The 13,016-nt window shown below is 38.0% G+C and overlaps 1 protein-coding gene across 2 annotated transcripts; it reads left to right on the top strand.

The window, feature by feature from the left end:
• Nucleotides 1-1,010: 1,010 nt before the first annotated feature.
• Nucleotides 1,011-11,792, top strand: CAC1 (chloroplastic acetylcoenzyme A carboxylase 1). 2 transcript variants are annotated; one of them, XM_089163061.1, is made up of 7 exons: nucleotides 1,011-1,333; nucleotides 1,805-1,858; nucleotides 1,949-2,046; nucleotides 2,140-2,443; nucleotides 2,543-2,614; nucleotides 10,959-11,024; nucleotides 11,122-11,792. In XM_089163061.1, the coding sequence occupies exons 1-7, from the start codon at nucleotides 1,178-1,180 to the stop codon at nucleotides 11,143-11,145; spliced, it is 774 nt and encodes a 257-aa protein (XP_089019187.1). In that variant the 5' UTR covers nucleotides 1,011-1,177; the 3' UTR covers nucleotides 11,146-11,792. The 2 variants fall into 2 exon arrangements, with proteins under 2 accessions (XP_089019187.1, XP_089019188.1); XM_089163062.1 differs by having other exon boundaries at nucleotides 1,955-2,046.
• Nucleotides 11,793-13,016: the final 1,224 nt, after the last annotated feature.

Below are 13,016 nucleotides of genomic sequence, written 5' to 3' on the forward strand. Positions count from 1 at the left end.
TGCCAAATAATAGGCTGAAAAACAAAAAAAAAATACAAGTCTATTTTGGACTTTTTAAATGTGAATTCATGCTTTAAATTTCAGCCTATTGTTTGGTATTTAAGTGCACTGCTGTGCACAGCAGAGAGTTGTGTACAGCAGAGGATTTTTTTCCCCCATATTTAGTGGATTTTATACAAAATAAAAAATATAATTAAAGTGGGATCCACATTTATAATTTTTTCACAAAATTATTTTCGTTCATTCCTTTCAATATTTGCGATTTGAGCGGCAATTGGGTCCCAACTAGAATTTACATTAGATATAAAGACTCCAATGTAAAATTTTGTATTAAAAAAGTATTAAGAATATTTTACCATAAAAGTGATTCTATGTCCTTGATTGGCCTTTTTGAATACCACACGGATACAAATACAAAATGTCATATTTTACTGATGTTAAAATTTACTTCGATCAAATCTCAAGGAATCCAAATGAAAATTACCCTAAGGTATTTCTTTTCTCATTCCTTTCCTTTCTCACAAAGTCTCATATGAAACTACGTAACTTTTACAAAAAGAGAATGAGAAAAATTGTTTTTTCATATAAGAACACATTTCTTTTAAATTATGGAGAGCTGTATCTCCATTATTCTAAACAAACAAACTCCTTTTTTTCTTAAAAAAAAAAAAAAGAAAACAAGAAATTCAGATTTTAGTATTTAATTGAAAAGTTTCCTTTTATTCCCTTCTTTTTCTCTCACCCTATTTTATTCCATGGAATGTTAGGCTTTATGAAAAGAATAGAAAAATAGAAACAAGGTTCCTATTGGGAGTTTGGGACATAGGAAAATGCCAAGAATGCACTAAATTCCACCATTAAAAGAGATAAAGCCAGCTAAGCTCACATTGCCAAAACCGGTAACAAAATGGTACAATTCCGGTGACCTACCCCTGATCCGCCAACGCAACACTGCCAAGTGTCACCCATGAAGTGCAAGTATTTCATTCATTTCTTTCGTTTTCAAAAGCAAGTCACTCACTCACTCAACTCACTCGCTCTCTCTCTCTCTCTCTCTCTCTCTCTTCTTCTTCCCCTCAGTTCCATCGACGTGACGTACCATTCGTAAAATCGAAACCTCCAAAACATTCTCCAAACCCTCATTTCCTCTCTGTTTCTCAATTTCGTTCAATCTGAAATGGCATCGTTGGTTCCAGCTGCCTCTGCAATAACTCCTGCTGCATCAAAAACCTCGACCACGTCGTCATTGTTACTTCTTGAACAACGCCATTTTCCCCAATCGATGGTTTCGTTTCATCTTTCTTCGAAGCTGAAACTTAGGTTCTCCACTAAGGTAGGTACTGCTTTCTTGGTTTCAGCGAACAATTTTGGTGATCTTTTTCAATTTTTGCTCGTTTCAGTTTTGAGTTGAGTAGTTTCAGTGGGATCCGGGCTGAAAGCATGTGGATAGTTAGTTGTGGTCATTAGATTCAAGTTAAATTGATAAAGCCTTACTTGATTCAGTAGTACACAAAATTTAATAACTCGGTAAGTTTACAATTCTAGTTTTGAAGATTTTGAATGGTTGATCTGTTAGTTTCTTGATTTATCCATGATACATTGTCATTTCTGATGACAAGTAATTCTGTAACTGCTGATTTTCTCTTCTTTGGTTCATAACATTGTTCGTCCTGTTCTGGACTGGGACCAGAACTCGGATCGAGCCTCTTAAGTGGATATATACACTAGGAATTCGATCTTCTTACAGAATATTTGGTGTTACAACTCTTTAAGAAATTGAATTAGTGATTGTTTCCAACTGCAGGGGCAACTATATACTTGGAATCATTCAACGTTGGTCAAGGCCCAATCAAATGAGGTAAGGTTCTGCTTCTTTTCTCAGTTGAGGTTCTGGTTTCTGTTCCTTATTCTTCATGAAACTTCCTTTTGGTAACATGTTTCTTTCAAGGAAAAGGATGCTAAGCCAGAAAATGAGCCGTCTCATGCTGCATTAGCCTCAGAAGAATCACTGTCGGAGTTTATAAAACAAGTTTCAAGCCTAGTGAAGTAAGAAACTAATTCATTTTGTTACAGCTACTGCTTTTAATCAAGCAATTCCTTAAGCGGATTGGTTTTGTGTCACTTTAATCTGTCTGGTAGGCTAGTCGACTCTAGGGATATTCAGGAGCTGCAGATGAAGCAACTCGACTGTGAGCTAATAATTCGTAAAAAGGAGGCATTGCCTCAGCCACCCCCTCCTCCTCCTATGTATGTTACGCATCCTTCCTCTCTACCACCTGCAGCTGCACCTACACCTTCTGCACCTGTTGCTCCTTCAACCGCAGCTCCTGCTCCCTCTCCACCTCCTGCTAAGTCACCCAAGTCTTCGCTTCCTCCTTTTAAATGCCCCATGGCAGGAACATTCTACCGTAGTCCAGCACCCACTGAACCTCCTTTTGTGAAGGTAATTCCTCTCTAGTTATGTATAATATAATAATATCACTATGGCTTTATCCTAAACAATGACTTGGCATTCCCCCCCCCCCCCCCCCCGCCCTCTTAGGTTGGGGACAAAGTTCAGAAAGGACAAGTCTTATGCATAGTTGAAGCAATGAAGTTGATGAACGAAATTGAAGTAAGGCTAATCTCCTTGCTGCCATTAAACTTGTAAATAACTATTTTTAGCAAAGTGCTTGGTCTTCTCTATATTTTAGTTTGATTATTTTGCCCAACAACATTTGCTTACTGAGACACTAATTCCTGCCTTAGGTGATAAAAGCTGCCTCCTACCTGACCATGATTTCCTTTTTATAGCACGTAAATGATAGAAGCATGCACTTTTTTTTTTACAGCATTTATATATCAGCACCAGATGTCTGATCCATCAGGTGTAGCTGGGGATTTATGTGATTTCTAATGTCCATTCTGAAGGCCTGACCTGGACTATTCCATTAAATGTTAAACATTTCTGGTCAGTGGTCAGATTACAATTCAATTGAGTGTTGCAGATGTCATTTATTACACTTGCCTTTAGTTGATACAAGTTGGTTGGGTGAATACAATTCCTTGATGGTTGTTAGGGGAGAAAAGATCAAAAGATAGTAATGAAGCTATGGATACTGGAATCTGGATTTGGATCCAGATGTTAGAATTTTTTAAACATCAAGTGTTACGGAATCATTGCTTCGCTATATAAATTATAATCTTCCTTTTTGGTATATGTGCGAACCCAGTTCCTCATTGTACCACCTATTCAGTTGCTATATTTATATCATGTATGGAAGTAGTATTCAATAGTAGGCACTAACTTCAAATAAATAATGGCTTGAAAGATTTGAAGAATAAGCAAGATTAATGTTGGTGGCTGACAGTCAAGACTGGAAAGATTAGTGATGATGGCTGACGGTCAAGACTGGAAAAAGTGATGCTGTGTCTAGGATTTCTAAGTGCTATTTAGTTCGTCTTGAAGAATTAAAAAAGGTTCTTGCCTAAGTGTTTCAACATCATAGTTATCTAGAGCTTGGACACTGAATCAGGCACCTCTCTGCCTTCTTGCTTCTGCCAGCATGTTTTCACCCTCTTCAATGGCATGGTCACCATGCCACCTTAGCAACTATGTTCAATGCTTAACAACTTTGGTTCTCATTTTGAAGAATCATAAAAGGTCACCCAAGTGTTTCATCACTTAATATAATTTGTTGATGTTTATATTCAAAAACAGCTTAAATGAGTAAATAATTTCTGAAGTTTTATTTTTTCAGGCTATTAAATGCAAGAGAGGATCTATAACCATGAAAAACAAAGGGAAAACTCAGTTTAGTTGGTTTGAGAAACTTCTTGATGTAAACTGTTCCCAAGAGCAGCAGAGGGCCGGCCCCTAGTCATACCATTTTGGTCATTTGGATAATTTTCTTGGAGTCCAAGCTTAGGGTGTTAGGCTATTAAATGCAAGAGAGGATCTACAACCATGAAAAACAAAGGGAAGATTGAGTTTAGTTTCTTTAAGAAACTTCTTGATGTAAACTGTTCCCAAGAGCAGCAGAGGACCTAGGGTTACTTCCCCCAAACCCTATGGCCCCTAGTCATACCACTTTGGTCATTTGGATAATTTTTGTGGAGTCCAAGTTTAGGGTGTCAGTGGGTCCAACATGTTATTGAGACCCTAGATCTACTTTTGTTATTTGATTTTAGTCCATATTTTGCAAGTCATTGAAGAGTCCTTGTCGAGGTATGATTCCTAAGTTGTGAAGGAATCCCCTAGTTTCAACCTGTTTCTTATTAGGATTCCATATGTACTCTTAGAATCCAAATTGGATCGTTCTAGAGTGAGATATGATACAATCTTTGTTTGAGTTGGGAGTTTTGAGTCAAGTAGGAGTTCAAGTTTGATTTTAAATTACAAGTTAAGAGTCCTAGCATGCTTTCTTTTAGGAAGTTGAGTCCTTATATGTTTTCCTTCATGTAGGCTATAAATAACTAGATAAGCCATGATAGAATGTAACAATCAGTCTTGAGTTATTGAATAAAATCAGAATTTGAAGGAAAAAGTGGAGTTGTGGGTTCCTATGAGGAATCACATGGCTGTGTGTGTGAATAATTTATGCAAATCTTCATCTTCTTCATCACTTCAAGCCTGCTGCAGCAAGAATATTCAAGCATCACAGCAGCCAGTCCTCCCATCCAAGTAAGTTAAACCTGCCCTTTGCCTATGTCCTAAAGCCCATGCAACCCTCCCCCATCCCTAGCTGCAGCAGCTTAACCTCTCAATTCTTAACTCCTTAATTCCCACCCTTTAGCCTCCTTTTACTTACTAGTAGTATCGCCCTAACCCATAGGCCTTAGTCCTACTGTTATTTCTTGAATAAACTATAATTCCTAAGCCTAAAATTTTCCTGCATGTCATCTTCTTGATCAACATTTTCTGTAATTCATCTTCTACCTTTAGAGCTAAACTAATCCAACCTAATCCCTGAACTAAAACCTAGATCCACTTAGGAATACCATCTCCTACTCCTACTCATAGTTCCCCTTCCAAATCCTAACCCTAAAAGTTGACTTCCCCAAGAGTAGGAAACCTCAGTTTAGACCCTAAAGCTAGAGAACCAAACCTGAAAATATAAAATAACTGCAGCATAATCCCTAGCTTAGCTGAACCGTAGAAAGCCTCCAATTAACCCTAGATTCCTTTCAACCCCTACCCTAATTGCAATTTCAGATCTGAAACTATTAACTACAGCAGGGTTTCAACCTCTCAAACCTAAAACCCTAAGGCCCCCTAGCCTGGGTGAAACCTATTCTAGCACTAACCTAACCCTACCACCTATCCTTTGTAGCAAAAGACCTATATTGAAGGCAATACAGCCCTAGAAAACTGCTGATTCTAGATTCTGAGGGAAGAGGATCCTAGAGTGAGCTGGATTCTAGGGCCAAATTTCAACATCTGAACCCTAGAACCTGGTTCCCATTGGGAATCTTGGATCTTTGATCAAACAAGGGAAAAGTGGGGGAAGAACTATAGAGAGTTTAGAGGAGGATGAGGACATTAACTCTAAAGATGAATATCTCGGATCGATGCCCTGCCAGTATTTCTCCAATGGCATTCATCAATTTGGATCTGTCAGATCCTGAGTTCGTTGAAAGTGTAACTAAATAACCTGGCATATGACATAAAAAAAATCATGCTACAAGATTGTGTTTAGGAAAATCGCTACACTTCTTGACACAAAAAACTAGTCTGAACTCATCCACCCAAAAGGGAGGGAAAAAAAACGAAGTTGTATTTAACTGACTTGAATTAAGTATGAGATGATTGTTTTAGACAAAAATAATAAGATCAATATCAAAAAAGCTTTTGGACCTAACAAAGAAACAATATGTATTCAGCTTACCTGGAGAGAAAAATAAAGAAAAAAGGATGTTTGGCCTAAAAATCTGATTTCCCTTCACAAGTCTGATTAGGTGGATTTGACTTACTGAAGTCTCATGTTGACCCCACATATGAGTGGGAAGAGAACTCCCTACTGCGGTCCTTCGACATCATCTTTGGAAGTACTGATTGTAAGGTTGAATGAAGGAGTATCGTAGTAGGTTGTGACAATGAAGCAAGCTAGGGTTTATAGGAGGAGTTTGTTTTCATACACTGTTCAGGTATTAATGGTAATAAACAATAATCTTAACCTGTTAAATGGTAACTACACGAAATACGGTTACAAAAAAAGTGATGAAATTTAGCACCATCATTTCCGTTGGACACCAAATTCTCCCTCTAGTAAGTTCAATTTCTGTCTTCACAGGTAAGTTCTCTGGATGAATAAATAATATATTACCCAATGAAGAAGAAAGGGGGGGGGGGGTTCACAAAGAGAGAAGGAGGGGAGAAGACTATATCAGCTCTGAGTTAGCAGCAACAAAATAAGACCCCAGTTAACAACGATATGCCTATTCCTTGGGGTATCTACAAGAGGCCTATGAGGAAGAACAAAAAGCTTGGAGCAGACGTCTTTATGGATGACTTTCCAAATTTGGTCCTAAGATTTAGAAGTCCATCTACAAAGATTCCTCTTGAGCGAAATATGTGGGATGTAAGAGCTGAAAACCAGTTTCTCAACTGTGTCTGCAATAGAGGAACCCTGAAATGAAGAAGAGACCCAGTGAGATTTGAGGTCTAAGGGCCAAGGACGCTTTCTTCGGTGCTAGATGGAAGCAGGAGCAAATCTCCAGATTGATTAGAAAAAGGGTAGGCAAAGAAGAGGTGCGGAGGGTTTTTAGTATCCAAAGAGTAGAGGATACACTGGAGGGAGGCTGGGATATGGCGGTGGAGGAGAAGAGATTTGGTAAGGAGGCAATTGAAAAGGGCTATCCAAGTGGTCAAGGCTTGCCTAAGGATGTTGCCTTTGAACCTAACTAGGTTGGCCCAAGGGATAAGCGTGGAGGGACAACGGATATGTTTATAGGCAGAAGTGGTGAACAACCCATTTTTGGAGGGCCAAATGTGTTTGTTTCGAACGGATGGGAGGGAAGGGGGGAAGGTGGGACTAAATCTGTTCTAGAGCAGGGATAGTGGTTAGGGGGGGTTCCAAGAGCCCGCAGAAATGAAGAGGGAAAGAGGGGTATCTTTAGTGTTGGAGGAGTGGAGACCACGTGAACGAACCACTTGTGAAAGGATGATGGCGGGTGCCAAGGGTCGAGCCAAAAGGAAAAGGAGGAGCCATTGACAATATGGAGGGAGATGGCTGAGGTGGTGAGGGGCCTAAGACTGAGTCCAGGAAGGATTGGGATGGATAGGGGTTCAACAAAAGTTTTTGCTCTAAGGAGGTTGGACTAGACTTAATTCACCCAAATGGAATTTTCCTTGGTAATGATTTTCCAGATGAGTTTGAGGAGGACAGAAATGTTAGTCTCTGATTCTCCAAATGCCAAGGCCTCCTTCCAATTTGGGCTTCAGACAACTTTCCAGTTGATAGGGTGAAGGAATCTTGTGGTTTATTTGCCATTCCAGAGCAAGCTGCAGAAGAGGGACTCAATAGAGGCAACTTTTCTCTTTGGGCCTTTTTGCTTTGAGCTTGTGTCCTGCTGACAGAACTCAGAAGTAGATGTAGATCATATAGGTTATTAGGTTCTCAACTTCTTATTGTATGCATCTTACCTAGGCTACCTTTGTATAGACTCCTCTAACATTTATTTTTTATATGCTACATACAAAAAGTTGTATTTGGCTGAGGTGGGTGCAAAATGTGGGTTGGGGCATTCCATTGACTAGTGATCATGGTTGTCAAGGCGGCAAGGTGATTAGGGCTCCGCCTAGGTGATTAGCTGACAAAGCAGCGGATAGGCGGCAATAAGGCGACCAAAGCAGTTGGGTAAATTTTTTTCAATACAACTACTTTCTATAATAAGCTAAACAAATATTCAATAGTCACATTCATCCCAAAAAAAAAGCATTCAAGAATATCATAATTTTGAAAAAATATTCAAAAAATTAACACAAAGATAAGTTCATCTCATCAAACCATGGTTGTCAAAGCGTCCGCTTAGGCATTTACTGATTCATTGATTCTTGATGTTGAGTATGGCTTATGCTTCACATTCTGTTGTTGACGGGCATGGGGATCCGGGGAGGCCCCCCCGGCAGGGGTGTGGGGGCAGCGCCCTTGGAGCAAAAATAGGTTCTATGTCACTTTGGGCCTTGGAGTTCCTTTGCAGATTAGGTGTCAATTAAGCTGTTCAAAACAAAGCGGTTGAAAAACCGCTTTGCCGCCTAGGTGGACGCTTTGACAACCATGCTAGTGATATAATTTTCTCTTTTGGAATAATCGGGCTGCAAAAAACTTTTGGTTTAATAGGGTCCACCATGGACGACTGATAGATTTCTTTGTAGGGGCCTCATAATTCTTTCCTACCTAAGATATTAATACTCTACATGTATATAGGCTATGTATAGCCAACTTTATATTCTTAGTGAAATACTTGACTTACCTTAATGAACATTAAAATTGTGTCTCGAACATGGGTTAGGTCAACCCCTCAACTAGAAATAGTCTATTCTTCTCTTCTGGAACTAGGGCTCATGAAATCTTCTATAGGCCTAGAAGTTACTGTCTGGGACTCTTTTATTCTTGGAGCCATGACCTGGGTCCACTATGTGATTCTATTGTGTTGCCTTTGCATCCTCAATGTATTCTCTTCACTGTTGTGTGATGGGGTACTGAAGCCAGTTTGGTGTTGACAACCATGATCACTAGTCTCATAGATGATGCTCTCACCCTATTTCCTACAAATATGCCAGAATATATAGACAGTTGATGATGCAGAACAACCAGTTTAGAAATCAAGTTGTCAATATAATTTAAGGTGCTTAAGAGGTTACTAGTCATTTTGACTTGCCAAGTTGATATTGACGGATCAAGATAGGCACTTTAAGGAACAAACCAATGACACTCATTGAGCAAATATATGTGTGCATATATAGGGCCATAGGAAGTTGAATGACACCTCTATAAGCTTATTTAGAACTTGAAAGTTGAAGCCACCTTTTAGATGCTCTAGTCTTATTTCTGAAAGTTCTTTCAGATAGGGGCATAAAAACATTACTCAAGTTAGTTGAAAGGTACATAGCATTATGTCATTATCAAGGTGTCATTGCTGGGAACGTTTTTCAAGTACATGTGTGAAATGACATTGTACCTCTCTAGAAAACAAAATTACCATACTAAAGGCAAAAAAGGTAAGGTGACAATTATTTTGACGCCTTGAGGGATGTCAATAGGAAATGCAATATATGTGTTTCATAAAACATACATTGACAAAGAAAGGCAATCTAACAAAGAACAAATTTAACCTGTATTATATTCATCTGAAAAAGAAAAAAAATAATATATATATATATATATATATATATATATATATATATATATATATATATATATATATATATATATATGATGTACTATAGGGAATTATTTATCACCTCAATGAGGAGGGGAAAAAAAAGACATTCAGAAAGTTGACCCTCATGAAGATCTATTTACTATAAAATGTAGCAAGTTATAAGGATATGCTAAATTTCCAAACTGGTAGGATGACCTGGGACTCCTCTAGTTGATATGTAGTCTTTTTTTTTTTGGCCAATAGTTGATATGTAGCCCATTTGATTGACAAGTCCACAGTCTGGTCAATATGTTGGCCACTTATTATGTACAGGAAAACAACCAGTCAATTCATTGGTTCACGTTTTAACAATAATGTAATTCGTAAGTCATTAGCATTTATGCAGTTCATTCGACAGTTGCTGGTCTTCTTTGATCTTGATCTAGCAAAGTTAAGATGGCTGTGAGCCATGAGAAGGATTGACTATAGTAGTAATGGTGGTTTACGGTTTCATGGTTATAATGATGTAAAATAAAAATTGAACTTTGGAGATGAGGTGACGGATGATTATAGTATTACACCAATAAAGAGAAGTTGGTTGTCTTTTCTTTCCTTATTCTTCTTTATTGATTTCATTTCATTATGAATAGAGAATTTTTTTTGAGTTTCCTGTGCTATGGATATAGCTCTCGCTTGATGCAGGGGGTAAGTTCTAATCTCAATTGGTTACTAATTCTTTGATAGTTTGATGTCTCTTGCTTTGTTCCCTGATCATTTTCTTATTTTATTCATTTTTCATAAGTTCATTTTTATAATCGACAAAAACTTTTCGTTAGAGCAGCACATAATGTAAGAGTATCAGGGCATTGTGTTCTGAATCTTCTGATATCATGACATGGAAAACATGTGTTTGCATGCCCCCTAATACACAAAGCCTGCGGACTTTTAAATGCAATATGTAAAATTTCATCTCCGGAGTGGGTCAAACTTATTGGATTGTGTTTGTCAAGTAATGAAGGAACTAAGCTGATGGATAGCTTGAAAGGAATACCTAGTTTACCTGTTGAGGATTCCCTACCTTTTTCTGAAGTTTAGCCGTTTTCTTTCTTCATATCTTATAGAAGTTTATCCAAGACTGGATTTCTGAAGCTTAAAGAGGACGAATTACATAGGCTTTTCCAGGTTATATGTCAAGTTGTTTGTCACAGAAAGATACCTGTGGTTGGGATTTAAGTTACTATGAGCAAATTTACCGAGCAATTTGATCAATCCCCATGTGAAACTAAAAACACCAGTATCATTGTTGCTCTCTACTATGATGCTGATAACCTATGCCTAGGTTACAAAGTATATGCCTTTGCCCAACTTGTGCACGAGACTTTTCTATAATTGGCAAATTCATAGTTATGTGCAGTAGCAGAGTCTCTTGAGTTTCTGCACATTGAGCACTATAAAACATCTCTAATTCCAACTTTTCATTGTCTGGTGGTGCCAGAGTTCTATTTTCAAATCCAACACAATGATCGTTGATTCCTTGTCTGAAATTCTTGACTACCCTAAGCAGCTTCCTTTGATATGACTAACTGAACAACTCCAAAATATCCTTGCTGTAGGCTGATCAATCGGGAACAATAGTTGAGATACTTGCAGAAGATGGCAAGCCTGTTAGTGTGGACACGGTGGGTTTCTCTGCCTGCATACTTGTTCGACTGTATGACTTTGTGCTCGGCACACTTTGTTAAATGACGTTGTGTTCTCTTATCCTTTTCTGTGCAGCCTCTGTTTGTGATCCAACCTTAGAAATGAAGTTCCAGCTGCTCATTTGAACGGACACGCGAATTCATTGTAAAAAAAAGGCAGGAAAGATTTTCTGAAGAGATGCTAGTGAGGTTTGTTAATTTTTAGGAATCATTTTGCATGGTAGAATATTTCCTCTGGATAGAGATATACACAGACATTAGGATTGGAAGGTCAATCCATCAAATCCTTTGTTTCTAGGGTATGTTCAGAAGAGAGATGATAGATAGGCATTGGGAACCGGGAGATGGATTTATTATACTCTGTTTTACAAAACTCCATTCCCTGTATAGAAAGGGAAGATTGATCCCCATTTTTCTCAAATGCATCATTGTGTGTTTTTCTTTCAAATGGATTTCCGTATTCCCCCTCACCCGCTTTTCTTTCAGTAGGATTCAAAATTGTTGACTTATTTGTAATCCGGTCCCTTTTACTCTAAACTAGGCTCATCACCATTTAGGCTTTTTCTTTGATATCTTACCATATGCATCTGAGTTTACACTCCATTCCCGAAAACCTCACTTGCCAACCTAGTACCCTTATTCACCTTACCAAGAAAGAAAAAATTATTGTTCATTCCCACAATCTATTGCTCTAATTCTATAAAGCAAAATTCCGCGTTTCTTCGCCTCCCTCATATCCCACTTTTTTCAGATCAATGACTGGATATCCTGCACTTTGATTTTTCTTCTTATACAAACTAACCAAGTACCCAACGATTCCACGTAGGAGGTCAGAGTTTGAATTCCCTCGGGGCCAGGCGCCTATATTAATTATATAAAAAGCGCCTTGAGGATATAGTCGTGGTGCGCGCAAGCTGGCCCGGATGAACCCCATTTCCAAAAAAAATTGACCAAGTACCCAACCATTTGCTTCCCTTATTCTTTGAAGATTAGTGCACTTCGTCTATTTAGGATAACTATGATTTGCAGTGTAGTTGAGGCATTGAATTGAACTATCACGAAACAATCTTAATCTCTGGGGGGTACCATCCATTTCTCTCTAGATAAAGAACGTATGTCTATTAATCACATCCAAAGGTTAAGGTAAGATTTAGAGAATAGAAAAATTTTTAATTTTAATTTAATTTGAATATTTAAATGTAAATTTGATGAACACTGATAGAAATTAATGGTCCTCATAAAAATCCGTTGGTAGACTCTCTGTTTTTCTTTTGAGTCACGATTTGATGCTTGCTTGTGATGTGGATAGCGAGACTTGGGGTGCTTGATCTGTCTTTGCCACATGTCTCACCAATCCCCAAGGTCCCTATCAGATAAGTACATGAATGTAGATGGCCGTACTTCAAATTTCTACAAATTTCCACACAAATCGTTCTTGTATATTATTCTTTAGAAAGACAAAAGTCTTTGTTCGAGTGTGGTAATTCACAAATTCCATGAATTCCTCACTTAGTGGGCAAGAAATCTTCGTCGGAACAAGTGACTTTTATTGAGTGTTTCCTGTTCATCACATGCAATTAAAGCTTTGAATATGAGTTGCGGGTCAGACTGAAATCTTCTCGATCATCTGGAAATAGTTTGAAGTATGTTATACGGATATTCGATCCATGCATTTTCAAATAAAAACATGTTTAACTGGTCAAGTTAGGCGGATTGACACGTCCAAAATGTTGACGATTACACCGAGAATTATTCGATCTGATTTTGAAATTTTAATACCAAAAATCCTGTTGAACCATAAAGAGCGGGGAAGAGATTTATTTGAAAACCAATCATTGGATAAATATTTCAAATTTCAATTTGGATATTACCGTGCTTGACTGTTCCATATGATTATTATTAAAAAAATAACTAAATTAATAAGGTATAAATATAGCTGAATGGATAAATAAATCTTACCATTAAATCTGT

The sequence above is a fragment of the Hakea prostrata genome, chromosome 7, assembly GCF_041222555.1.
Source record: "Hakea prostrata isolate BN-2017 chromosome 7, UWA_Hpros_2, whole genome shotgun sequence".
Classification (NCBI taxonomy): Eukaryota; Viridiplantae; Streptophyta; class Magnoliopsida; order Proteales; family Proteaceae; genus Hakea; species Hakea prostrata.

Coding starts and splice junctions, on each gene's coding strand:
- CAC1 (XM_089163061.1), top strand. CDS start 1,178: ATGGCATCGTTGGTTCCAGCTGCCTCTGCAATAACTCCTGCTGCATCA. Junction 1,334..1,804: donor AACTTAGGTTCTCCACTAAG/GTAGGTACTGCT, acceptor TTCCAACTGCAG/GGGCAACTATATACTTGGAA. Junction 2,444..2,542: donor CTGAACCTCCTTTTGTGAAG/GTAATTCCTCTC, acceptor CCGCCCTCTTAG/GTTGGGGACAAAGTTCAGAA.